We start from the raw sequence: 27,181 nt of genomic DNA on the forward strand, positions 1-27,181 counted from the left end.
GAGACAGAGAGAGACAGAACGTGAGCAGAGGAGGGGCAGAGAGAGAGGGAGACACAGAATCGGAAGCAGTTCCAGGGCTCAAAGTCACCGAGCGTGAGATCACGACCTGAGCCGAAGTTGGACACGCAGACTGAGCCTCCCCAGTGCCCCTTAAGAAGGCTTTTGGATGGCTCTCAGATATGACATGAAATATTTCTTATCAAACTGTCCATTGACGAGTGTGAGAAGCGGCAGTGGCCCCCCGATCTCCCGTTCCGGTCCCGTAGGATTTTTGTTTCAGATCGTCGATACTTTCACCGCTGTTTATAAAACCAATAGTTACGTAGGCTTCACCATTTCTGCGAATTTCCTCGCTCACTTCTGTGGGCTCACCGCGTACCCCTGCCGGGTTTATTCGACGGAGAGCGTCTTCTGCGCAGAGCGTAGGGAGCTAGGTGTCGGAGTCCTGGCTCATCTGAACGTGCCTGGTTTCGTTTCTTTGGGGACCTAATCCGTTCGTGTCTCCTCTCCTCCCCGCCGTCCCCCCTCCCAGCCCCCCACCTCGTGGCATTTTCTTGCCCTCTGTTCTGTCCTTCGAGGGCATCAGAAGCCTCCTAGGGCACGCAGCGGCCTCTGGCCCGGCCGGTCGGGACCCGGAGCCCCTGCCGCTGGCACGTGCCCCTCTCTGTCCACGGGCCGCCGCTCCTGGGCTCTGGGGCTCCGATGGGTGTGGGCATCGGCACCGCGTGTCTCCGTCTTCCAGCCTCCGTGCCGACGCTGGTCCTGCACTGCCCACCGGCTCACTCTCACCCCGTCATTCTGCTCCTCGGTCCCTGTCGTGCTTTTTATTTCCACGACCGAGGTCTGGGTCCCCGGCACCTCTCCCTCTCGCCTCTCCTGTGAGTGCAGTCTGCGGGCCGGGCCCCTGCCCCCGGGTGCGAGTCCGAGGTCCTCCGTCCCTGCAGGGCACGGCCACGGCCTCGCCCAGGGGCGGACCCTCGGGGCCACCACACTGGTCCGCGGCGTGCTCCCCCCTCTCGCTGCCCCTCGCCGGTGGTGCGTGCGCAGGGCAGGGCGAGTGGGCTTGGGCCGGCTTCCTGGGACACCCCCACAGGGAGCCCGTGCAGAGCTCGAGGGCTGGGGTCTGATGGGCCACCTGTGGTGCAATCAGCCACTTGCAACTACTTCCTCCAAAGCAGTGGGAACAGGAAGCACTGTGCCCTCACCGCCGTCGGGGCTCGCGGGCCGTCTTCGCCGCGCGACAGCCCAGCCCGGTAAAGAGCGGAGCCCCCTCCCTGCCCAGCCGGGACACCCCACCGAGATCGCCAGGGCATCAGCGAGGTGAGGGGACGGGGGACAGGGGTCGCTTTCCTAAAGGGGGACCGGTTGGGCCCCGCGGCTCTTCCCCGGGGAGCGGCCCAGCCCTGCGGGGAGGCCCTGGTCCCCGCCACCCACCCTGGGCTCGTCCACTCCAGCCAGGGGGAGTGCTGTGCCCCCCGTGGTCAGAGCCACAGAGAGGCGGGGACGGCTGTAACTGGGGACAGGACCCAGGCGGGAGGACAGGGCACAGCTCCGGGCCTCGGTCGCTGGGTCTAGGGGCTCTCGAGAAACCACACGCACTTCCTGAGCCCCCGACATGGGGGCTGCGAGGCCGTGGAGCGTGGAGGAGGCTGGGGGGCAGGCGAGACCCGCCCTGGAGGGGCCTCCGCTCGCCTCCCTTTTCCTGCCCGAGACCCTCCTCTCCACGCCTCTGAGGCTGGCTGTGGTGGTCTCTCCTCCTGTGGTGTGTGCGGTGAGTGTGGGCGAGAGCGGGGTGCCTGTGGAAGGGTGAGAGGGTGCACACGTGTGTGCGTGTGTGAGAGCATTGTGTGAGCAAATGTGTTTATATAAGTATTTGAGTGTGAGGCGTGTATGTGTTGCACGTGAGGTATGTGAGAGTGTGTTGTGTGTCAGGTGTGTGGAGGTGTGGGGGATGTGGGTGTGCGTTGTGTGTATACTTGTGTGTGAGTGCATATGTGTATGGGCATGTGTAGGTATGTGGGTGTGTGCAGGTGTGCGTTGTGTGTGTACTTGTGTGTGAGTGTGCGTGTGTGTATGAGGGTGTGTATGGGTGTGGGGGTGCCTGTAGGTGTGCGTTGTGTGTACTTGTGTGTGAGTGTGCGTGTGTGCCTGAGCATGTGTAGGTGTGCATGGTGTGTACTTATGTGTGAGTGTGCAATGTGTATAGGGGTGTGTAGGTGGTGGGTGGGTGTGTAGGTGTGCATTACGTGTGTACTTGTGTGTGTGTGCACGTGTATGGGTGTGGGGGTGCCTGTAGGTGTGCATTGTGTGTGTGCTTGTGTGTGAGTGTGCATGTGTGTATGGGCGTGTGTGGGTGTATAGGTGTGCATTGTGTGTGTGCTTGCGCGTGAGTGTGCATGTGTGTATGAGTGTGTAGGTGTGTGTGGACGTGGGGGTGCGTGGGGGTGTGCACCGTGTGTGTGCTTGTAAGCGTGCATGTGTGTAGGTGTGCATGGGTGTGGGGGGGTGTAGGTGTGTGTAGGTGTGCATGTGGTACGTGTGCATTTTCCTGCTGAGGGGTCCACCGCTTCTCTCGGACCGTCAGAGGTCTGCGAGCTCGGGCCGAATGCTGTGAAGGTGTCGTGTGACAGCTGAGTCTTGGGGGACAGACATAGGTGTGTGACTAAACCTCCCACAGCCAGGCTCCTGGGGGCCTCTCCGGAGGCCTCCTGGGAGTGGGGGGCCTGGAGCCGCGTCTGGACCCCGGGGTCCCCTGGATCCCGGCCGACACCGCCCTTCGGTCCCCTGGTCTCACCTCGTCCTGGCTCCCGTCCTCTTCCCCCAACCCAGGGCTGGGGTCCTGGTCTGCCATCCCCGGCTGGGCTCCCCTCCTTGGGGGGCACCTGGGACCCCGAGTGGGCGAGGAGGAGGGGCAGCCAGGGGCGGGGTGGGAGGCGGGGGGACCCCAGGTTCTGGTGGCAGCAGCCGAGCCCACACCTCAGTGCTACATCCCAGGCAGGCACAGGGTCTCCCTCTGTGGGCACCTGATGTCTAGGAGACTGAGGGTTGTGCTGACTCCAGTGGCCCATGTGGGGTTTCTGTGAGGTTAGGGATCAGCTCCACCGGGGAGAGGACCGGGTGGGAGGGCTGGGGGGGGGCGGCTCAGGATGCGAGGCGGTAAAGCATTTCCCGAAGGCTCAGCCTCTGGCCTCTGTAGAAACCTGGGTGGGGCTCCCTGCCCTACAGTCGTGGCCGTGGCCGTGGCCGTGGCCGTGGCCGGCCTGCCCTGTGCGGCAGCAGGAGGCCCAGGGCAAATTACGGTCATCACCTGGGGGTTTCACGAGAGACGGGAACACTGACCACGGGCCTTGCAGACTGTTCCGAGGATGCCGCCTGCTCTCCGGGGATGGGAGGGACCTGTGTGCACCCCGGAGGAGGCCTCCCACCCGTGACAAGGGCCACCGGTGGTTCAGACTCCAACTGACTCCACGATCGAATGTATAATTCAAACCCCACTTCCCGGGGGGGGGGGTTCAGGGAGCCAGCAGAGCCCGGCTTCTGCGTGAGCCCCCGGCCCGGGTCCCCGGCGCGGCACAGACGGACAGAAACGTGGCCCGTTGGGATATATCCACTTTTTCTCTTTTCCACGAACCTTGAGTTGCCCTGAGCAGGCGCTTGTCCACTTTCGCCGCTGTGCGGGGCCCACAGGGTGGCCTTCACGGGCCGCTGTCCAGCTGCACAGGTGGACGGGAAGCCCGGCTTCTTGGGTTGGCTACTTGGCTGCTAGCCGGCCGCACGTTGTCAAATGTTTGTCAGCCGGCTGTGACGACTGCCCACCACCTTTCTTGGGACATTTGCCTCTTTATCACCGACTTTTTAAGTTTATTTATCTTGAGAGAGAGAGGGAGAGAGAGAAAATCCCACGTGGGCTCCACATGGTCAGTTCAGAACCCGACGCGGGGCCTGATCTCATGAACCGTGAGATCCTGACCCGTTTTGAGTCTGTCTTCTTGGTATTTCCTTCCTTAGTTTTATGCTCAGAAGGTTTCCTGACTCAGAGATACACTCTTCTGGTTCGGTTATCATTTTATGTCCCCAAATTCCACGGAGTTTACACAGCCTCTGGTGTGAAGGAGGCCCCTTCCTGGGGAACCCCCACTTCTGCTCATCCCCTTTGAAGGCTGGGGTGCAACCCACTCCCTGTCTCTGACTCAGCCCCGGGCCATGGGCCAGGGTCGCCCCACCCCCCAGCAGCACCGCTGCCATCTTGACCCTTCTTCCCCAAGCTGCTTGGCGATCATCATACCGAGGTCGTTGCCTTTTCCCAGGAAGCAGGTCCGATCTGTCGATTTTCGCTTTTTTGTTCGCTTTTCCCATTCATGACTTCTGCCCTCGTCTGTGTATTTCCTGCCTCCCTTACCAAAGCTTTCCTGCTCTTTCCCCCACCTCTGCGTTTCCGTCCCCATATGTGCACCTGTCCTCACCTGCAACCAAAGCACATCGGGCAACTGTTTTCACGTCCCATCCTGCACAGAGGTGGAATTGCACAGAGGATGTTGTCTGCAAATATCATTTTGACTTCCTCTCTGACCTGAGAGGTGTTTAGCACATTGTTTTAAAATTTCTTTTTTTAATGTCTTTTTATTTATTTATTTTCGATGTTTATTTATTTTTGAGAGAGAGAGAGAGAGAGAGAGAGAGAGAGCAAGAGCAGGGGAGGGGCAGAGAGAGAGGGAGACACAGAATCTGAAGCAGGCTCCAGGCTCCAGGCTCTGAGCTGTCAGCCCAGAGCCCGATGCGGGGCTCGAACCCACGAACCGTGAGATCGCGTCCTGAGCCGGAGTCGGACGCTCAACCGACAGCCATCCAGGTGCCCAAAGTTTTATTTATTTAAGTAATCTCTGCAGCCAGCGTGGGGCTGGAACTCACGACCCTGAGGTCAAGAGTCGCATGCTCTCCTGACTGAGCCAGCCAGGCGCCCCTGAACTCTTTAGAATGTCTAGTTGACACGTGGGAGGGTGTCTCGTCTCCTTCCACAGGCTGAGAAACTGGCCCCTGCAATGTGTGCCGCCAGACTCTGCGGGGTGAGGTGGGCAACGGTCAACGCGCCTCGCGGGCGCTTCTGTAGGGCTGGGGGTCCAGGGAGCATACGGGCCCTGCGTCCTCTGGCCTCACTGCCCTTTCTGTGCCCTGGGTCTGTCCGGAGCCTCCGTGCTCAGCAGGTGGTGGCTCCAGCCGCCCCCACGGAAGCCAGCTTCTGTCCATTCTGTGTTTTTATAGAACGCAGAAGCGACTCCATATCCATACTCTGCCTTTTGGTTTAAAAGGGCTGGTGCCTGTTTCAGATCCCTGGTAGACATGGGCTTTTTCACCATGAAACAGCTTTGAGTCCAAAGGCTCCGGGGGTGAGTACCGCGTGAGGGCGGGGGGGGTGGGCTGCCTCCCATCTTTGAACTTCCTCGCCAGAGCCTTCCCCCTCGCCCGCCCTCCATCATCTGATTCGGGCCCGTAAACCCAGGTCAGTGGATTTTGTGACCCCACGGGCCTGAGCCGTTCTGATGGCCAGTGAGCCCTGGGGACCTGGAGTGGCCTAACGTGAGGGTTTGCACTTTTGCAAAACCTCCATCTTTTGATGTGATGTGGGCCAGGAGGGAACGGTCAAGAAAGAATTCTTAAGACGTTTTCTGTGCAAGAAGGTGGTTTTATTAAAGCACGGGCACAGGGGCGCCTGGGTGGCGCAGTCAGTTAAGCGTCCGACTTCAGCCAGGTCACGATCTCGCGGTCCATGAGTTCGAGCCCCGCGTCGGGCTCTGGGCTGACGGCTCGGAGCCTGGAGCCTGTTTCCGATTCTGTGTCTCCCTCTCTCTCTGCTCCTCCCCCGTTCATGCTCTGTCTCTCTCTGTCCCAAAAATAAATAAACGTTGAAAAAAGAAAAAAAAAAGCACAGGCACAGGACCGTGGGCAGAAAGAGGGGTACTGGGGGCGTCAGGAACAATCGGTTATATACTTTTAAGTTGGGTGGGTAGAGATAGAGGAAGTTTCCGAAGGGATTTTCTTCTTCATTTTTTAAGTGCTTATTTATTCTTGAGAGAGAAACAGGGTGCCAGTAGGAGACGGGCAGGGAGGGAGGGAGACGCAGCATCCGAAGCAGGCTCCAGGCTCCGGGCTCCGGGCTCCGGGCTCCGGGCTCCAGGCTCCAGGCTCCAGGCTGTCAGCACAGAGCCCGACAGGGGGCTCGAACCCACGGACCGCGAGACCACGACCCGAGCCGAAGTCCGACGCTCAACCGACCGAGCCACACAGGCACCCCCACACTTTTTTTGCCTCGTTTTCCGCCTCCTCTTTGACGGGAAACCTGATCTGACAGCAGCTTACTGTCCTGAGTCAGACACCGTGCACTCCCTCGGCATGCTGCCCGAAGTTTTTTTCTTTCTGATGTTTCCGCTTTTTCTTGTCTTTTACCAAATATGGGTTATGTTTGTGTGTGAGAGATTGGGGAGGAATGTATCGTGTTGTTCTTCTGATGCTCCCTGCCCTCTCACCTGGCGGTTAAGGGCTTTACCCTTGCCAAAGGAGACCCTGGTCAGCGGCGTCCACTGGGTGCCTCGGGGCCCGGGTCTCTGGGTCTGGGGGGGGGGGGGGGGGGCGACCCTGCCCGTGACTCGGGAGTCACCACTTCCTGCAGTTTGGACCCAGGCTGTGCCAGCAGCCTCCTCGAGGGCAGAGTCCTCACAGCCGTGGAGGGCCTGGGGTAGCTCAAGCTGCCTAGACTTCGGGTTTTGTACCGGAGGGGCCGCGCTCGGGTCCGGGTCCGGGGAGGTGAGGCCTGGGGGCTGCTGGAGCAGGGTGCCCGCGCCTCAGGACTCCTGGCTGGGCCCTGGAGCCTGGCGTCCCCCTCCTTGCCCTGCTCAGCCGGGGCCTCCCACTCGCCCTCCAGCTCCCGAGCCAGGGTCCTTACGAGTCGGGTGCCCATGGGTGCCGGGTGCTGGGGTGCACTGGAGTGCTCTCCAAGCCTGCCCCCACCCAGAGCTGCGGTCTCACAGGAAGCCGAGGCAGTGTGCCAGGGCGGCCATTGGGGCTCGGGCACCCACACCCTGTGCTGTAGCGGGAGCCGGGCTGCAGGACTGCGCTCAGAGGGGGCCCGGTCTGTGTGGCTCCAGGATGCTGGTCTCAGGCGAGGCCTGGCCTCCGAGGGCCAGTTCTGCCTGCCGGGCAGGTGCACCGCAGCCCCGCCCCCTGAAGCCCAGGGAGGAGGGGGCTCCACCCGCCGCCACCGGCCCCCACCTGCCCGAGGCTGAGAGGAGGGCTGGCTGCAGTCCAGAGCCACCCTGTGTCGGGGCACCCTGCCCCCACCCCACCAGGCTGGGGGACACGCGGGTCCTCCGTGGCCGCCCCCATCTCCTGCAGGCCAGGATCGCGTGGAGAGAGGGCAGCCACGGCCCCCACCCGGCTTCCTGTGGTCAATGTCAGGACCTCACAGCCTGTGGGCCGTCTTACCGTAATCAAGGCTCCCTCCCTCTCTGTGGGAGGAGGGTGTCGGGAAAACGGGAACCCAGGTTTACATCCTGCCGCTGCTCGGGTCTCCGTTTCCCATGCGAGGACCCCAGGAGCTCTCGTGCTGGTTGTTGTGAATGTTTGGGGTCCAGTCTGTGGCCACAGGAGAGCACGTGCCCCTTCCCCGGGGCTGTGGCACAGGCTTGCCCTGCGGGAGCGCAGACACGGTTGGGCACTTGGGGAGGGCCTCCACCCTCCGCTTGGAGCGGCCTCTTTAGGGGGCCGCTGCCCACAGGCCGAATGTGCCTGGGGCGGTGGCCAGGTCAGCCCCGGGCTGGTCTGCACCGGCGGTCAGCTGTGGAATTTTGGAGGGGCCAGATGGAAACTGGGACCGGCCTCGCCTGAGCCCCACGCACCAACAGTGGGAGACAAGGGGCTTTCTTTCGTGAACGGGCTTGGCCAGAGTGAACTGAAAACTGCCGCCCGGGCCCATGTGGCCACTGCTATGACCCAGGAAGCCACAGTGCCACGTGGCTTCTGCAATTTGACCCTGAACAGGAAGGATGGAGTGTTCTGTTTTGACATTTCTGTGTCCTGATCATAATATTGGTGGGGACCAGGGAGCAGGGGCACCTCCAAAAAGATGGGAACTTGAGACTGGACGGGGCTAATACGCACAGGAACCCGCCACGGGAGCAGGGGAGCCCCGGCTGCTTCTCCTTCACCCGGAGCCTCTGGGTGCAGAGACACGGGTTACAGGGGTGCAAACGGGGGCCCACCTACAGGCCGCATCTGAGCCCAGCAGGCAAGGCAGGGACCATGGGCCCTGGGTCAGGGCCTCTGCTGGCCCCGAGGTCGCCCTCCTGGCCGGCCACCACCAGGCAGTGTCAGGGGGCAGGGAGCCCCAGGGCCTCAGAGGTCTAGGTCTGCCCTCGGGAGACGAGCTGGCCTTCACGTGACGTTCTGGGGGGGGAGTATTGATCTTTTAATGTTTATTCATTTTTGAGAGACAGAGCGTGAGCCAGGGAGGGGCAGAGAGAGAAGGAGACACAGAATCCGAGGCAGGCTCCAGGCACTGAACCGTCAGCACAGAGCCCGACGCGGGGCTCGAACTCACTCACAGACTGTGAGATCATGACGTGAGCCGAAGTCGGACGCCCGACCAACTGAGCCATCCAGGCGCCCCTGGATATTTGCTTCTGGTAGAATGCGACCCCCTTCCTGCCTCCTGATTCCTGGCTCCCCTACACCTTGTTTGCCTTCTTGGTCTGATGGAAAGACCACAGCCAGCTGAGGATTTCTGAGACCTGGGGGCATCGGTGCTTTGGGCCCAGCCGGGATCCGGCAGCCCCCAACCCGGGGCGCCTTCAGGGGAGGGTGGCATCCTGGCGAGGGAGGTGTTGCCCATCGGGCGGTGGGTTAGAAGGCACCGGGTCCGCCTTGAGGAACCAGAACGAGAACCTGAACACCCGTCCTCAGCCTCGCCCCAACGACCTTGCATCTGGGAACGTCAGGACCAGGCAGTGTCGGGGTCCCGTCCACGCCGAACGTCAGGTGCTGGGTGTTTAAGGACGGCAGGTGTGCGTCAGGAAACACGGAATGCTGGCGGCCTAGGGCTGTGGCCTCGGACAAGGCAGCAGTGGGCTCCGTAGCACCCACTTCCCCTCCCGCAGGGGCGTCTGAGCAGGGCAGCTGGCTAGGCTGGCTCCCGGCAGGTGCTCCCATCATACTGGTTCTGCAGCTGCCAGGAGGCCCCGGGCCAGCCCAGGCTCTGCTCTGAGATCGGCACTCAGTTCACTGAGGACTCGGGCACACGATGGCCGCAGCCCCCATCCACGGGTGCAGCCTCACACATGCAGTGTGCAGAGTGTGTGTGTGTGTGTGATGTGTGCAGCAGGGGGGGGGGGGGGTCCCGGGTGTGCGCCTGCGTGCACCCATGTCCCTGGAGGGAGGCCCACTCCCTGCTCCTCCCTGGAGGCTGGTGGGCTCAGCAGTGAGCCCCACGCCACTCAGGCCTCCTTTCCTGCTGCCAGCACAGCCCACCTCAGGCACTCAGCAGGCGCGGCCCGCGTCGGCCTCTCCCGGGGGCTGGCCACTCCGGGGCAGCAGGCACAGGGCCCTCGGGCGCCGCGTCTGTGGGCCAGCCAGCCGGAGAGTCTGGAGAGTCTGGGGTCCGAGGCCCCGTCACTGAGACCCCTTCCCTCCCCAGGACATGCTGCCCCAGCACTTCCCGCTCCTCACCCTGGTGGGTCTGCTCGCCCTCTGGTCCGGTGAGTTCCGCACAGGCAGGGCCATGGGGTCCGTGCTGGGGGAGGGGTGGGGAGAAAGGGCTCCCCCCCCACCGCATCCTCCAGGGCCCAGTTCCAGCCTTGGAGGGGCAGCGCCCCTGAGAACAAGTCCCAGAAACGGGCCTCAGTCTCCCCGCACTCCCCCTCCCGTGAAGCCTGGTTTCCTCCCACCCCTCCTGGTGCTCCGGCTGCCCCTCCTCCCCCACCCACCCCCTGACCCGCACCCATCTCTGCCGCCCCGAGTGCCCGTGGCTCCGTGTGGGGTTGGCCAGCGCAGGCCGCCACCGCTCACGGAGCCGCCTCATCTTGCCCCCAGCCCTCGGCCAGAAGTGTACCAAGTTCAAGGTCAGCAACTGCCGGGACTGCGTGGAGTCGGGCCCCGGCTGTGCCTGGTGCCAGAAGCTGGTAAGAGCCGCCTGAGGCTGCGCCCGCCGAGGGCCCCCACGCCTGGCCTGCCCTTCCCGCCTTCCCACCCCCCCGCCGGGCGCCCTCTCTCTGCCTCTGGAGCTGCTGGCATCCAGGGGCCCCCACCCCTCTGTTTCCTGGGGGACATGGGGGGGGGGGGCAGGCACAGCCCAGGGGCACGGGACTGTCAGAGGGACGGGCAGACTTGGCCCCACCCCGGGGCAGCCCCAGGGGAGGCGGACCCCTGCTCTGTGCCCCCTGCCCGGCCACGAGCCCTGACCACAGACCACAGACCACGAGGAGATACACAGGGAAGTGGACACAGCTTTCAGGGGAGAAGTTGTGGGCGGTTCTGTGTCAGGACCTTAACTCCTCCGCTGTGTTTTTTCGTTTTTATGTTTTACCCATAACAAGACCTCCAGGGCACAGTCCCTAAATTGACAGTTCCTGTCCCAGGCCCACCCTCCTCCTAGAGAGAACCTCTCCCTTGAGGGACCCTCAGCTGCTGACCACATCCTCCTCCCCTGGGACGCCCCCAGCTCCTGACCATGCCTCCCGCCCTGGGGGACCCTTAATTCTTCATACTTCAAGGGTCCTTAACCACGATGCATCCCCCTAGAGAACCACAAAACACTTTTCCAAGGCTCCACACTGCCCGTGGCACCTCATCACCCCTGCACACTCTACACAAAGTTTGCCAGTTGTTCCAATAATGCCTTCGATGGCATCTCCCTCTGTCTGTGTGGTGACCCAGGGTCACACTCTGCACGTAGGTGTTCTGTCCCCCTAGTCGCCTCCAATCCAGGGCCCCCCTCGCTCTGTGTCATCACGTCATTGACATTTCTCCGGAGTTCAGGGGAGCAGGTGTGTGCAAGCCCTCAGCGTGGGCTTGCCCGGCCTCCCCTCCGATCGGGCCCAGAGCGTGCATTTTGGCCGGAGCCCTGCCCGGGACTCGTGCTGTCACCGCGTCCCAACACTGGTGATGCCAGTGTGGACCGCCCAGCCAAGGGGGCGACTGCCTGGCGTCTCTGCCATCATGTCATTATTCACTCCTTGCGGTTAGTAAGTAATTGTGGGGAGATGCGCCGAGGCCAGGAAACATTCCGCTCCCCGTCAGGCTTACACCCGCTCAGGTTGGCACCCGTAGGTGATTCGGGCACGAATCACTTATCACTTGGAGGGCTGCCAGGTGGTGGCATCCACTTCACGGACTCCCGCAACGGCTCCTACAGTCTCTTCTCTCTCATCAGTGTGGACCCCATAGATTTTTATTTTATTCAGTAGCTTTACAATCTATCGCCGTCATTCTGAGGCTCAGATGGTTTCACATTTGGCCACTGGGACCCTCCCCCTCCCCCTCCCCCCCCCCCCCCCCCCCCCCGCCTTGGCCTGTGCCCTCATCACTTTTTTTGAGCGCTTTCTTACTCCAGAACAACCAGACGCTCCAGGCCCCGCCGCACTCTCCTGGCCCCAAGGGTGGGATCAGACATTGCTCTGAAGGTTCTGGTTCCCTTTCTCGAGAAGCCTGCCTCCGGCTGCAGTACATGTCCTCCTTTTCTCAACCCTACGAGGCGGGGGCAGCGGCTTCAGAGTTGCCAGCCCGCACCCCGGCCACCAGCAGCCTACAGAGAAGTGGGGTGTGGTGGGGTCTCTCTGCTCGGATGCGGCACGGCCACAGCCCGGGGGTGAAACCGCTGCCAGCCAGTTGGATTTCTCCCTTCCCTTTCGTGGGCTCGTTCCGTTCCTTGGGGATACAGCTGGCCTCGCTTCCTTCCACGGGGACCACGTTTGGGACTCTGTCTGTTCCTGTGGATTTCGCTTTATGTCTCAAGTACTTCACGCACTGACAGAGCTCCAAAGGGACAGACGGGCAGCCCAGGAAGCGCCAGCCCTCGTGGTCCCTCGGTGGCCCCGGCTGTACCGGGCCGGCCTCCCGCGTGGCCGCCTTACCCTTCCTGAGCCTCCTTCTGTGAAAGGAGCAAAGAGCCGCACACGTGTCTTTAGCGTGTCCTCCTTGGTGCCACCGAACGCGGGCCCTTCTCCTGCCCCGTGCTGTCAGAACCCAGGGGTCTTCGTGGGGTCATGAGGACACTGCCCTGGACCCAGGGCTCCCCGGGTGCCACGTGCCTTTTCCCAGGGCAGAGCCTCTGATGAAGGCTGCTGAAGAGCGTGGACACCCCTGGCCTGGTGCTCCCGGCTCTGGGGCTGCTGAGGGACCCCGCCATGGGCCAGCCTGGGGCTGGAGACATCGGTCCTTCCGTCATCTCTGCTGCCGGAGGCAGTGGAGGGCAGACGGCTGGTTCCCAGACCGGGGGGACGTAGGAGCCCCACGGAGAGGCCACTGGAAGGCAGGTGTCTTCCTGGCTGCCCAGCCTCCCGCCCACCCCACCCCCACAAGGACACCTGTCTTGAATCCCAGGTGGGAATAAGGCGGGTCAGCCTCCTCCAGTGACCCCGAGGGCCAGTCTCATGCAGCACCCACAGTGTGGCCCCCACATTTTCTCCACCCTCCTCCTGACTCCTGACCCCCGGTCCCACCCCCAGAACTTCACCGGGCTGGGGGAGCCAGACTCCGTTCGCTGCGACACCCGGGAGCAGCTGCTATTGAAGGGATGTGCAGCTGACGACATCATAGACCCCAGGAGCCTGGCCGAGACCCACGACGACCAGGAGGGCGTCCAGAAGCAGCTGTCCCCACAGAAAGTGACACTCTACCTGAGACCAGGTAGGTGTGGCCTCGGCCACAGACGAGTAACATGTGTGTCGGTTGCTCTGGGAGCCAGGGCCGACCGATGGCACAAGTGTCCATGTGCCAGGTCGGACAGCAAGGTGGGCAGGAATCCAAGGACGGTTGGAAACCCCAAGGATGGAGTCTGAGCACCCCCGTGGCCCCATTCCCTCTGCCTGCAGGAGGGCGCCCCCACACCCACCACCTGTGGCTATGTGCCTCTGCTCTGCGTCCTTTCCAAAAGGGAGAAGCAACCATCTGGGAAACACTCTTCTGTCCCACTCTCAGAACGCCAGGTGCTCTTGGCAGAGCAAAGGCTCTGATAAGTCCTGTAGCCAAGGAACTCGAATGACTATTTAAATCAGTGTTGCTCAAACTGACTTGACCGCAGAACCCTGTCAGTGCCCTTTGGGAAGGTGGCTGTGGTGGAAAGAGCAGGACCATGCAGTGGACAGGCCAGGGCAGGACGGGGTGGAGTCTGTCCCTCAGCCTCACCTCTGTGATGGCAGTCCTGCAGGGAGCTGGGGGCTGGAAGCGGGACAGAGAGACAACTCAGTCACGCCGTCCCTGATCTCTGGTGATTTATTGAGCATCTGCTATGTGACGGGGCGCCCTAGGTCTGGGACAAATAAGCCAGCAATCACATGAGAACGTGTTGTGACTCAGACAGGGGCCAGAGGGGACGTGATCGGGAAGGGGGCCTGCACCGGGATGGCTGGGTTTGCCCCACGCTGGGGGTGCAGAGCGTGGCTTGCAGGGACAGCCAGGTGGACGTGCATCTCGACAGCGCCTGATGAACGAGCACTCAGCGGTGTGCGTGTGTCCGAATGCTCCATCTAGCTGGGCGCCCTGTGACTCGTCCACGGGCCACGGAGAAGGGGGCAAAGTGAACATTTCGGGACCTGTGGGGGGCAGGTCAGCGCCCCTGAGATGCCTTCTCTCTGCCCCGTCCCTGCCGACAGGTCAGGCGGCTGCCTTCAACGTGACCTTCCGGCGGGCCAAGGGCTACCCCATCGACCTGTACTACCTGATGGACCTCTCCTACTCCATGCTGGACGACCTCATCAACGTCAAGAAGCTGGGGGGTGATCTGCTCCGGGCTCTCAACGAAATCACCGAGTCGGGCCGCATCGGTGAGGCTCCCCCCCTCAGTCCTGGCCGGCCCTCGCTGCCCCGGGCCTCTGCCAGGCAGGGCACTGGCGGGGCTTGCCAGGGCCCCACGCAGCCCCCCCGGGGGCCACCCGCGGGCGCTGTCAACGCCGTCCGGCCCTCCACCTCCTCTCCTTCCTTCTCCTTTGTTTTCTGATATGTTCAAAAAACAAAACCTCTACCATTAAAAAAACGAAAAGTCAGCAGAGTAGGCCGGCCGCACAGCAGTCATGCCGGCAAAGACAGAAGCCGGCAAACCGGCAGCGTCCTGACCTGCACCGACTCACTTGCCCCGTGCGAGTCTCGGGCACACACGTGCGTCAGGCAAAGGAGAAGCCTGACTCCCCCGTCTGCCTCCTCCCGAGCCGCGTGCAGGGACGCACGGGCACACCCTCCATCCGTGCACATGCGTGCACGTGTTCACACTCGTACACGATCACACTCGTGCACACGTGCCCTGCTGCGCAGCAGGAAAATAGAGGCTCCAGGGCGGGCTTCCTGCCCACCCCACTCGTCCCGCCCACCCCTCAGGCTTCGGGTCCTTCGTGGACAAGACGGTGCTCCCCTTCGTGAACACGCACCCCGAGAAGCTGAAGAACCCGTGCCCCAACAAAGAGAAGGAGTGCCAGGCGCCGTTCGCCTTCAGGCACGTGTTGAAGCTCACCAACAACTCCCACCAGTTCCAGACCGAGGTGGGGAAGCAGCTCATTTCCGGAAACCTGGACGCCCCCGAGGGCGGTCTGGACGCCATGATGCAGGTCGCCGCTTGCCCGGTGAGTCCCCGCCCAGCCCGGGTCCCCACACCCCTCCCAGGGGAGGCCCCATCCAGCCCGGGTCCCCAGACCAACCCCAAAGGGAGACCTCCCCCAGCCCCGGTCCCCAGACCCTCACCAAGGGAGGCCCCGCCCAGCCCGTGTCCCCAGAGCCCACCCAAGGGGAGGCCCGGCCCAGCCCCGGTCCCCAGACCCACCAAGGTGAGGCCCCGCCCAGCCCTGGTCCCCAGAACCCCCCAAGGGGAGGCCCCTACCAGTCCCGGTCCCCAGACCCACCAAGGGGAGGCCCCGCCCAACCCTGGTCCCCGGAACCCTCCAAGGGGAGGCCCCGCCCAGCCCCGGTCCCCAGACCCACCAAGGTGAGGCCCCGCCCAGCCCCGTTCCCAGACTCCACCCAAGGGGAGGCCCCGCCCAGATCCCCAGACCCCACCCAAAGGGAGGCCCCGCCCAGACCGGGTCCCCAGACCTCCCAGGGGGAGGCCCCGCCCAGCCCTGGTTCCCAGACTCCACCCAAGGGGAAGCCCCGCCCCGGTCCCCAGACCCCACCCAAGGGGAGGCCCCGACCAGCCTTGCTCCCCAGAACGCCCCCAAACCCAGGGAGAGGGAGCATCCCCTGCCAGGCGTCCCCAGGCATGTGCGCTAAGTGGCCCTGTCTGCCGCCCCTGGCCCCAGCAGGCCTCCCCCTGCCCCCTGCTGACCCCGGCCTTCCCGCCTGCTGGTCATGATGTAAATGCACGACTCGACTCGGAGGATTCCAATCTCCCAGTGTCTCCTGCTGCACCCCAGACGCACATTTCCATTTCCGCGTGCTGTCCTGTGGACGACACGGGCCGCTAACGTCCCCGGGCTTGCCCTGTCCCTTTGCGTGTCCTCAGGTTCTGTCATCTTTTGTGTCTGCCACGTTTTTACATGGTAGTAAACATTTCCGTGAGTGTTTTCTTTCCTTCTGTGGGGTATTTCCCAGTCCCTGGTCTGAACCGCCACCGCATCCTGTGCGTGGGCTCGGCCATCGGGAGGTTGTCCCGCAGACACCTCAGGAGCAGGCCACGGTGCTAGAATCCGGCCTGGACACGGGGACCCCGAGCCCCGCGGCCGGTCCCGGCGGAGGTGCTGTGTGAGAGGGGCCGCCTGGCTCCAGCCCCCACGCTGCGCTCTGCCCACTGGGGAAACCGAGGACGCTAACTCTGCTGTGTTCTCAGGAGGAAATCGGCTGGCGCAATGTCACTCGGCTGCTGGTGTTCGCCACGGACGACGGCTTCCACTTTGCGGGTGACGGGAAGCTGGGCGCCATCCTGACCCCCAATGACGGCCGCTGTCACCTGGAGGACAATATGTACAAAAGGAGCAATGAATTTGTACGTAGCCTTCTGGTCCTGGGAGGGAGTGGGCAGCATGGGGGGGGGGGGGTTGGGAGGGAAGGCCCACCTGGGCTCCGCCCCAGGGGAGCAGGGAGGCAGCGCTAGGGGTCCAGGGGGCTGGCGCAAGGGGGCCACACCTCAGGCGGGGACAGCTCCTCGTGGGGCACGCCGCCCCTCAGCACGGAGAAGCTGGGCATCCTCTGGTCTGGAAAGGTCAGCACCTGTCACAGGAACTTGCCCTCACCTGCAGTGGATCGAACTGCGCCATGGAATCGTCCGGGGGTGGGAGGCTGGGCCTCTGGGCCCCAGGTGGGAGCTGCCGGATGGCCTGGTGGTGTGTCCCTGACCCCCGGGACCGGCTGACCAGGCATCTGTCTCCCCACCAGGACTACCCGTCGGTGGGCCAGCTGGCTCACAAACTGGCTGAAAGTAACATCCAGCCCATCTTCGCCGTGACCAAGAGAATGGTGAAAACCTATGAGGTCGGTGGCATCGGGTCCTGAGCAGCAGGGCGGGCACGGGCATGTCAGTGGTGCTGGCACCCTGCGTCTCTACGGGCTGAGCTGCGCTTGGGCGGGCGACAGGCGACGGCAGGCGGGGGTGCCCACTCTGGGCTCTGTGCCGTTGGAGGAAGGAAGAAGGATGTTCTCTGTTGGTGAAATCCAGTCACCATGTTTCCATTTTTGCTACAACGTAGAAAGTCTTTCTGCAGATCAGAGGCTTCCTTCTTGTTTTATGTCCCAATACTCTTGAGCGTGAGCGGTTCACGCGTTTATCAGGCACATATGGGCAAGTGCAGGACCTCAGGCCGGCGAGATTTCACCAGGAAGCACCCCCGAATACTCTGCAGAGCCCTGGGCCCCCCGCCAGAGCTGCCCCGCCACTCAGAAGCCAACTCTCTCGCACACTGACACTTCCTTCTCTGCTTTGGGAACCCTGGGTCTGTCCTGATTTCACGGAATTACTGTTCTTGTTCCATTCTTCTAGAACATGGGGAACTTTCTGTTCCTGGGGCAGTTTCTCTTCCGTCCTTCCTGCCCTCGGTCCGGCACCGTGTTTGTTTTGCGTGTGCACACAGCCGGCTTGAGCCGGGTTGGCCTCCTCTCAGCTCTGCGGGGCTGGGAGAGCACCTGCCAGCCCCTCCCCCTCCGTGGGAGGCGTGGGGCGCTGGGGAGGGGGCGGCGCAGAGTCAGCAGCTCCTGCTGTCAGTTCTCCAGACTCCAAAGGAGGACAGGACCCTGCAGGGGACACAGAGGAGGGGGACGGGCAGGTGTCTAGGAGCCGTCCTGGGGCAGGCGGGCAGTGGAAGCCTGCCCGACCACAGGGACAGTGGCTCAGCGCAGGGCTGATGGCCGGGGGCTTCGTAACAGAAGATTGCCCACGTGTGCTGGCTGCGTGAGCATGGGCACGTCGGGACCTGGAGGCCGTCCTGCCAGACGCAGCAGGTCCCAGTAATTTGCTTTTGGGGCAGGACAGTGTGGTGATGGAGTAGAAGCTGAAGCAGGAGATTTGAATCCCAAACCCACTAGCACGAACAGTGCCCTGGCAGATCTGAGCCTGTTTCCTGACCCCGACTCATGGGGCTCTGGGTGAGGGACATCGAGGTGACCCAGAGCCTGTGAGGAGAGCATTTGTGGCACTGTCCTTGGTACACCCGCACCAGAGTGGAGGCAGGTCAGAGGACAGGAGCCCGGCTTCCCGGAGTCACGGTGGGGTCCCGCCCCGGGGGTGAAGGGGAGAGGGCAGCAGAGGCCAGAGGGCGTTGGTGGCCAGGCTGTGACAGTCCTTGTGGGCTCCGTGGAGGTGACTGGGGTCTCTCCGGGGAGTTACGAGAGGGCGTTGGGTCAGAGAAGTGACTCAACCATCAGTTCTGTGAGTGAGCCATGACGCAATCTTCCGGGACAGGTAGCGTGAGGGGAAGGAGGGGACACAGAGCTGTCCGGGCGGTCCAGGTGCGCCACGCTGCCCACCTGCAGGTGCCACGGGACCAGCTGACCCGGGTCCTACTGGAGCCGATTATTATAGTCCTGCTTAACAGTCTTTTTTTTTTAAAAATGTTTAAGTTCATTTATGTATTTTGAGAGAGAGAGAGAGAGCATGAGTAGGGAAGGGGCAGCGAGGGAGAGGATCCCAAGCAGGCTCCACGCTGTCAGTGCAGAGCCTAAAAAGGGGCCCGAACTCACGAACCGCGAGATCATGACCTGAGCCGAAGTCGGACACTTAACCGACTGTGCCACCCAGGCGCCCCCATACAGTCGTTATTAAAATTAAATTATATCAACACATTAAAATGTTCAGAACCGATCCCTTCCTGGTGGTTTTGGCACGTCCTACGACTCTGTGCCCTTGGTTGTTTGCACTTGATACGGCCGCATGGTGGGGACACTCTCACGGCGGTGAGGCGTGCTCTTCCCAGCTCTGTGTTCAGTGACGTCACGAACTTGAACTCAGCTGAGGAGGCGTGTTTACAGCGAGGAAATCGGCAAGTGCTCAGCTTCTGAGCCACTGACCACACGCTGTCTTAACTGAACGCGATAAGATATCTGGTGGGGGACTCTCTGGGCCATTTTATGAGCAAGAAGGAAACTGGGGTGTTACGGAACCATGGGCTTCCGTGGCCCCAGGGCTGCAGCTGTGACCGTGTGGTCTGTTTACCTAACAGAAACTCACCGAGGTCATCCCCAAGTCAGCGGTGGGGGAGCTGTCAGAGGATTCCAGCAACGTGGTGCAGCTCATTAAGAACGCCTACAATGTGAGTCCCCCTGGCACTCAGCCGGGGTCCCTGGGGCTGTCGCAGGCACCCCGCCCTCCCTGCTGCAGGTCAGCAGAAGGGTGGGCCCGACAGAAGTGCCCTGCCCCCTGGGGCCACTGTCAGGCCTCCTGGGCAACGGGCAATGGGCAAGAGCCTGGCTCTTCCCGAAGGGCAGCCATGCCCTCCCTGGGGATGGAGCGGCTCGTCCCATGCCCGAACCTCGCCTCCTGGGTACGGAGCCCCCTTGTAGGCCAAAGTTCCTGGTGGCGAGAGCACCCGATGAGGGTGTCGAGTTACAGCCCTGTCGAGGGGGTTCTGTGTGCTCCATGGACCCTTGCAGAGCCCCCAACCCCCCCCAGAGCAGGACCTCTTGAGCACCAGCCGCTGCCCAGTGTTTCTGTCTACACTGATGGCACGGTCACCTGTCCCCGCTCACTCACTCTGACTCTGTTCCTCTCTCTCCCTCTCTGTCTCCCACTCCCTTAAATGGGTTTTCCAGCTCCTACCCTGTGCCAGGCACTGGGCACTCAGTGGTGGGCGGGACTGTCAAGTCCCCGTTCTCATGGCTGCGTCTGTCCCCATCTGTGCCCTCCTGGCCTCTCGCGGGGCCATGGCGTTGGTAACCTCGTTCGCACCTGCACGGGGCACAGGACCTAGCGCCTCCCCAGCTCTCAGCGGGCATGTGGGGGGAGGAGGGAGGGGCGAGAAATGGAGAGGCCTCAGAGCCATTGGCCAGGAAGGGCCCGGGGACAGCGGGAGGAAGCTCCCTAATCTGTAGCCGTTTTTTGCCGGCAGAAACTCTCCTCCAGGGTCTTTCTGGACCACAACACTGTCCCCAACACCCTGAAAGTCACCTATGACTCCTTCTGCAGTAATGGAGTATCACAGGTGGACCAGCCCAGAGGGGACTGTGACGGAGTCCAGATCAACGTCCCGGTGAGGCCCCATTCCGACTGTCGGGAAGGTTCTCTCCCAGGGACAGCTAGGAGTGCACCCAGGCACACGGGGCAAGCACATTGACAAGCAGGGGGTATCACCCTCAGCACACTGCTCAACACAGGGCTCCCGGGTGCAGGAGGACAGAGGGGATGGCAGCGCCCCATGGGGCAAGATGCTGGGCAGTGAGTCCAGCAAGGAGCAAAGTTCCTTTCCACACACCTCAAGTCTGGTCCGGTTTCCTGATTTGTGTGTGTGTGTGTGTGTGTGTGTGTGTGTGTGTGCGTGTGTGTGCTGTGTGTATATGTGTGTGGTGTGTGTATATATGTGCGCTGTGTGCTGTGTGTTGTGCAAAGATACTAAAGCATGGGCAACACAGATGATTAAAGACATTGATATTTAAGTTATTTCCATAATATTTTGAATTTATTATGACCATGAGAATTAAATTTTCCCTTTTTCTGGCTGTGAACTAATATTCAGCAAAATACTGCTTTTATTGCAGTTTTAAATGTGACATTGGAATTCCTTCAGATATGTTACTCGCTAAATGTCGCACATAAATTTTTGCTGAAGTATCTCCCCTCACACTGGGTGGACCCACACAGGGATTTATTCAATCTTATGATTGGTGATTGCTTCTTATATATTTTTCCTGATAATTCTGCTCTACCTTCGTGGCCCCGGTGGCAATTCATTTAAGTTGGTCTGGGCCGTGCCTTGCTTTTGACAAGCCGGTGCCCCCCTGAGCTCTGTGCTGGCTGCCCGCGCAGGGAGGGTGGTGGGGCTTTGTGCTGTCACACCCGGTTCCTGCCGGGCCTGTATTCGGGGTCAGAGCACAAGTCCATACCCAGGATCTAGGGCCTCCTGTGGGATTCTGGCATCCTGGCATACCAGACAGAAGGAGAAAATATACGTCCTTTTAAGTCATGTAATCTCCTTATTAACACGTGTGTGATAAAAAAATTCTAGAGAGCCCCCGCCCCCCGCCCCAGCCCGAGTCCAAGCGGGAAGGGATGGGCGCGGGGCGGGGAGGGGGGGGGGGGGGGGGGAGTCAGGGCAGGCTGGGCGGGGCTCGGGTGAAGGAATGGGCGGGGCTAGGGTGAAGGGATGCCAGGAGGAGCTCGGGCTAAGGGATGGGCGCGGGGATCGGGACGGGCTGGCGGGGCTCTGGTGGGCCTGCTGCCCCCACGTTCTGGCACCGCGGACGCCGGCTCTCCCGACGCCCTCTCTCTTTTCTCATGTCAAGTCCCAAGTCCTGGAGAATCGCAAGGTGTCTCGTGTTCTTCCCTCTTCCGTCCTCTGGCTCCGGGGCCCCTGCAAGGGCCCCTACAAGGGCTGGTACTCTCCAGGCCTGGGACCAAGCACACACCCCTTGCCTACTCGGGCCTGGCCCCGGGACAAACCCCTACGTCCAGGCGAGGGCGAGGACACGGGAGCGGGGTGGGAGCCTGCTGTCCCGGCCTTGCCTGAGCCCTGCTCTTCTCCACCGCAGATCACCTTCCAGGTGAAGGTCACGGCCACAGAGTGCATCCATGAGCAGTCCTTTGTCATCCGGGCCCTGGGCTTCACGGACACGGTGACCGTTCACGTCCTTCCCCAGTGCGAGTGCCAGTGCAGGGACACGAGCCAGAACCGCAGCCTCTGTGGTGGCAGGGGCTCCATGGAGTGCGGCATCTGCAGGTGAAGTGGTGCGGGCAGGTGTGGCCCAGGGCCGCAGCTCTGGGAGAAGGGGGCCTGACCCGGGGCCCCTCCCGCTGCAGGTGCGACGCCGGCTACATCGGGAAGAACTGTGAGTGCCAGACGCAGGGCCGGAGCAGTCAGGAGCTGGAGGGCAGCTGCCGGAGGGACAACAACTCCCTCATCTGCTCGGGGCTGGGGGACTGCCTGTGCGGGCAGTGCGTGTGCCACCAGAGCGACATCCCCAACAAGAGTATCTTCGGGCGCTTCTGCGAGTGCGACAACGTCAACTGCGAGCGCTATGATGGCCTGGTCTGCGGGGGCAAGGGTGAGCAGGGGTGAGGGGGGGCGGGGACGCGGACGGAGGGACGGGTGGACCCGGGGAGAGCCAGGTAAGCGGGGCCGAGAATGGGAGGGGGGGAAGGGGGAGGGGCGGACCCGGGTGAGCGGGGGGGGGGGGGGGGGGGGGGGCGTGGACGGGAGGACCCAGTGAGCCCCATGCAGCCGCCTGGGGCGAAGCAGGTACGGACAAACAGGTGGGCGGATGGACGGGTGCGGGCTGGATGGGCGGGGCCGAGTCTCGGCTGCCGTCCTGCAGAGCGGGGCACCTGTTCCTGCGGCAAGTGCTCCTGCAACCCGGGCTTCGAGGGCTCCGCGTGCCAGTGTGACAGGTCCACCCGGGGCTGCCTGAACCCCGACGGCTTTGAGTGCAACGGGCGCGGCCGCTGTGTCTGCAACGTGTGTGAGTGTGACACCGGCTACCAGCCGCCCCTGTGCCTGGAGTGCCTGGGCTGCCCGTCGCCCTGCGGCCGCTACTTGTGAGTGCCCCGCCCCGCCCCGCCTGCACCCATGCTGCTCTCCGGCTCCCGGGTCCCCGCAGCTCTGCCCCCGGACTCCTCCGGGAGCCCCTTCCTCCTCCCCGAAGCCTTCGCCCGTGTCCCCCCACCCGGGGGCCCTCCTGGCGCCTGAGTCCCCGTGCACCTGCGCTCAGCCCCACGCTCCTCTCCTCCGCAGGTTGTGCGCCCAGTGCCTGAAATTTGACCCGAGCCACTCGGGGAGTAACTGTACCTCGGTGTGCGGGAATGTGGGCCCGCTGAACAAGCCCCCGGAAAAGGGGCGCACGTGCAAGGAGCGAGACGTGGACGGCTGCTGGATCACTTACACGCTGCGGCAGCGGGTTGGCAGGGACAGCTATGACATTTACGTGGATGACAGCCGAGGTGAGACTTCCGGGGTGGCCACAATGTCTCCCCACTTAGAAGGCCGGCCTGGGGGGGGGGGGGTTGGCGAGTGTCCACAGCTGTGGTCCTCCTGGACCGGCCCCTCCCTGCCTCACCGGTGACACCTGAGAGGCGGTGCTCCGAGCCAGGGGACGGTTCTCAGGCCGGTTACCTCCTACTTGACAGCTGACTGGGGCTTGGAGCCGTGGGTCCCGAGAACTGGGCGAGGGACAGCTGTGTGAGGACCCCTGCGGGCTTTTGGAGATCCCCGCGCTGAGATCTCAGCCCTGGAAGGGGCCAGCTTTCTAAATGCTGCCCGCAGTCTGTCGCTGCAGCCCAGGGCCGTCCCTGGCCCAGTAATGGCTAAGGACACGAGGACGCCAATCCTGTTCTTGTGGGGTCTCACCTTCCAAGGGGATGGAGACACGCTGGGCCAACACCTGAAATGCCAGTACCCGAGACAGCGCAGGACTGTGGTCAGGGTCAAGAGGTGCAAAGACGGGAGGGGGGCGGTGCCCCAGAGGTCAGAGGTCAGAAGGTCTCTGGGAACAGGACTCTTGCAGCTGAGACCACAGGATGAGGGCAGCCACACAAAGCAAAGTGAAGGCTGGGGGACCAGAGGCCCTTGGCTCTGGGTCTTTACGGGCCCCGGTGAGTCCCAGGAGGCATTTGGGTCTCTCTCCAAACATACCAAGAGGCTGTGGGCAGTTTTCAGAAGAGTGAGGGACAACTCTGAGCTGCATTTTCGGACGCAGACCCACAAAGGGCCTCTGCGTGACGCCGGCACCGAGGCGCTGACAAGGATAGGTGTGGAGGTGGTGGGGGCGTGGGGACAGAGCCTGCGCTTGAGTGGAGCATGGGGACGGGGTCGGGAGCAGCGGATGGTGTGTGGGGGTCGGGTCAGGTTTTAGGGGGCACATTGGGTGACGGTGACAAAGCACGTGTGGGTGTTGGGACTTAGGGACACCGATGCCCCTTGGGGTACGTTCTGGGGTGGCCCCCAGGGGCATTCAGGGCACACAGACGCTCAGCACCCCACTCCTTTCCTGCTCAGAGAGGTTGAGGGGACAGACAGAGGCCGGGGGGCCGAGGCGCTCAGGCGAATGCAGCAGGTGTGGGCAAGCCATCCGCCGGTGCCCAGGTGGGACTGAGACCCGCACCCAGCTCCCCTCCCCGCGGTGGGAACCCCAGAGGGGCAGGTGGGGCTCAGGCCCTCTGTGTGGCCCGGAGCTCACAGCCTGAGTCTGGGGCTGCGGGTTCCGGCCTGCCAGGGTGGACACCTCTCGCCAGGTTTCTTTGATGGGCAGATTTGGGTCACACGTGGTGTTGTGCACCCTTGGCCAAGTTGTTTAACCTCTGTAGGACGCCGAGGCCCGCTAGAAAGGTCAGGATGATGGAGCACATGAAAACACGGGCACCCAGGGTCAGGCAAATAAGGGCCCTGTTCCCCGGGTCAGGGGCTGAGGCCTGACACACTGCAGCCCAGAGCCCTGGAGGAGGAGGGTGGGGGCCCCATGACGCTGCCATTGGTTTCCTCAGGAATGCTTTCACTAGGCGAGTCCTCATCCCTAACCTCTGCTACCGGGTGTGTCGGGGGCCTCAGGCACCGCACCTGCCTGAGTACTGACTCAGTCTCAGTAGGTTCTGGTGACGGGGCCACCGGCTGTCCATGGTGGCAGCTGGCTCAGGAGGCTGGTGTCCTGTCGAGGCTGCCCTGGCTACTGGCGTCCTGGCTCCACTTTCTTCCCGTGTAAACGAGGGGCCTTTAAGTTTCGTCCGGAACCGCAGGGCCTGGTCTGTGCCCTGCCCTGCCCCTTCCCTGGCCGGGGCCTGGGGCTGCGGTTCACTCCCCCACCTGTTGCCTTGATGGTGAGCCCAGGGGTGGGAAAGCTGTGTCCCCCTAAGCACTGGACCGTGTCCTGGGGCAGGGCACACGTGTGGCCTGAGACACTCATGAGCGTGTACTTCTCCCTTGCCTCAGAGTGTGCGACGGGCCCCCAAGTTGCCCCCATCGTGGGGGGCATCGTGGCGGGGGTCGTACTCATCGGCATCCTCCTGCTGGGCATCTGGAAGGTTCTGACCCACGTGAGTGACCTCAGGGAGTACAGGCGATTTGAGAAGGAGAAGCTCAAGTCCCAGTGGAACAATGTGAGTGGCTGTCCTGGGGGTCAGGCCCCCCCCGCCCCTGTGACGTCTGCCCACCTGTCCCCGAAGCTCATCCTTAGAGCTGGGACTGTGGGAAGGCCACCCCCACTCCTGGCTCCTCCTTCCCCTGCACTGACGAGTCGCGTCGCTTTTCCCGCCAGGACAACCCCCTTTTCAAGAGCGCCACCACGACAGTCATGAACCCAAAGTTTGCTGAGAGTTAAGAGCACTTGGTGAAGACAATGGTGTCTGAACCGACCAGATGGGACCACCCCCGAATCACATCTCCTCCTTCGGGTCCTCCACGGACACAGCTTACGATGCTTGAACATTTCACCCATTAACCAAAAATCCACTGTTTTTTTCTGCTCTCAGAACAATAGATATGGCCAGGTGACAACAGGGACCCATCAGAAGGAACAGCCTCCCCCTTCTGATGTGTCTGACCTTTTCAGTAGAGACTGGAAGAAGGAATTGCTTGGGTCTTTCAAGGTTAGATACGTTTTCCCGCATAAAAGAGTGGTGGGCTCATTAAAGGCAGCACAAAACTTATTTATACTTGAACTTCTCAGGGTATAAGGTTCCATCCCATTGAGTATACTGTTTTTCAGTCACGTGTGTAGAAACAATTAATAAAACTTCAGAAGAGACTATCTGTGGGCTCTGTGCACACTTGGAGGATACGAGTCGACTGTGGGTCGTGCTGTGGGCGTCTGTTCTCTTTCCTCCTTCCTCGCCTGCTGGCCTGTGTCCATGGCCTTCTCTGCCCCTGTCCCTGCCCCACCTCCTAAGCCTTCAGGGGCCGTGTGGGGAGCTGGGAGATGAGCGTCTCACACCCCCCCCCCCCCAGCTGTCTGCACCTGCTCCTGGGGGTGGGGCAGCGGAAGGCAAGCCGAGAGGAGCGTTTGTGTCTCTCGGGCTGGGCAGGGCTGACCTGGAAGTCCTGCCCGCCCAGCGCCACACGACCGAGTGAAACGGCCCGGTGTCGTGGGATCACTGTGCGTGTCGGTACCCAGCGGTGGTGCCCTGGACGCGCGAGTTCCCACCAGTCGGCACAGGTCAGCAGGCTGGGTGTGGGCCAGGGTCGGAGCAGCGTAGGACACAGAGCTTAGAGCAAGGTTTAAAGACGTGAAGCCGAGCCCCTCGCACGCTGACCTTCGGCTGCTGGTGGTTCCTTCTGCCCCTCCCCCTCTCCCGCCAGGGCGTGGACGCCACACCGGGCCACTCCAGCATCTCCTGCCCGTTTGTGCCTCCGGGCCTCATGCCAGCCCCGGCGACAGCCGTCCTCCTCCTCCGGGGCGCACGCCTCCCCTTCCCCAGGCCGCGCCTGACGGCCCACCCCATCCAGGTCCCCTAGAAATCGGCCAGAATCGCGTGTCCCACTCCAGACCGGCCCTATTCACACGGCGCGTTTGAAACAGAATAGCAAAGGGGCGCCACATCCTTCCGGGCCTAGGAAAAAAGAGCCAGGCTTTATTCTGCTCCTCCGAACTGTTAAAAATCCAGTTGAACAAAATGGAATTGTGGTCACCCCCGGGCTCCCCGCCCTATGAATGTTGGTGGCCCTGCCTGCCCAGTCGCTGTGACCTCAACGGCGCCCCTGTGTGAGTCGAGCCCATCTCACACGTGGCCTGCCTGCCCAAGGTCCTTCCTCTCAAGCCCGGTCACCTCTGAGGGACGTCGGGCATCTTTCTACCAAACTGCTCTCCTTCCTCGGGGCCCCTTCCCTGTGCACTGTGTCTACACACACTGGGCGGCAATCTCACTTCCCCTTCTTACAACCAGGGCTGGAATTCTCTCATGGTGCCCTGTGTCCCCTCCATCCCCAGACCTCCGGTTGGGGTTCCCACTCACTCTAAAGGTACACACCTGTCTATGGGAAAAATTGTCGAGAACTAACTTCCAGGGGCGCCCGGGTGGCTCAGTCAGTTAAGCATCTGACTTTGGCTCAGGTCATGATCTCGTGGTTTTCGAGTTCGAGACCCGCATCGGGCTCTCTGCTGTCAGCACAGAACCCCCTTCAGATCCTCTGTCCCCCCTGTCTCTGCCCTTCCCCTGCTTGTGCTCACTCTCAAAAATAAATAAACTTTTTTTCTTTTAAAGAAAGAGCTTCCAGGGGCGCGTGGGTGGTGCAGTCAGTTGAGGTCCGACTTTGGCTCAGGTCATGATTTCGTGGTTCGTGAGTTTGAGCCCCGCGTCAGGCTCTGTGCTGACAGCTCAGAGCCTGGAGCCTCTTCGGATTCTGTCTCTCTCTCTCTCTCTCTCCCCCTCCCC

General features: G+C 62.3%; 1 protein-coding gene across 1 annotated transcript; it reads left to right on the forward strand.

The window, feature by feature from the left end:
- Nucleotides 1-1,156: 1,156 nt before the first annotated feature.
- Nucleotides 1,157-25,560, forward strand: ITGB2 (integrin subunit beta 2). Its single transcript, XM_047847004.1, has 16 exons — nt 1,157-1,320; nt 9,683-9,743; nt 10,078-10,166; nt 12,711-12,891; nt 13,857-14,027; nt 14,575-14,816; nt 16,016-16,171; nt 16,561-16,656; nt 18,837-18,926; nt 19,722-19,862; nt 21,358-21,545; nt 21,626-21,870; nt 22,141-22,360; nt 22,557-22,762; nt 24,744-24,910; nt 25,069-25,560. The coding sequence occupies exons 2-16, from the start codon at nt 9,686-9,688 to the stop codon at nt 25,129-25,131; spliced, it is 2,313 nt and encodes a 770-aa protein (XP_047702960.1). The 5' UTR covers nt 1,157-1,320; nt 9,683-9,685; the 3' UTR covers nt 25,132-25,560.
- Nucleotides 25,561-27,181: the final 1,621 nt, after the last annotated feature.

Source organism: Prionailurus viverrinus, unplaced genomic scaffold (genome assembly GCF_022837055.1).
Source record: "Prionailurus viverrinus isolate Anna unplaced genomic scaffold, UM_Priviv_1.0 scaffold_42, whole genome shotgun sequence".
In the NCBI taxonomy this organism is placed as follows: Eukaryota; Metazoa; Chordata; class Mammalia; order Carnivora; family Felidae; genus Prionailurus; species Prionailurus viverrinus.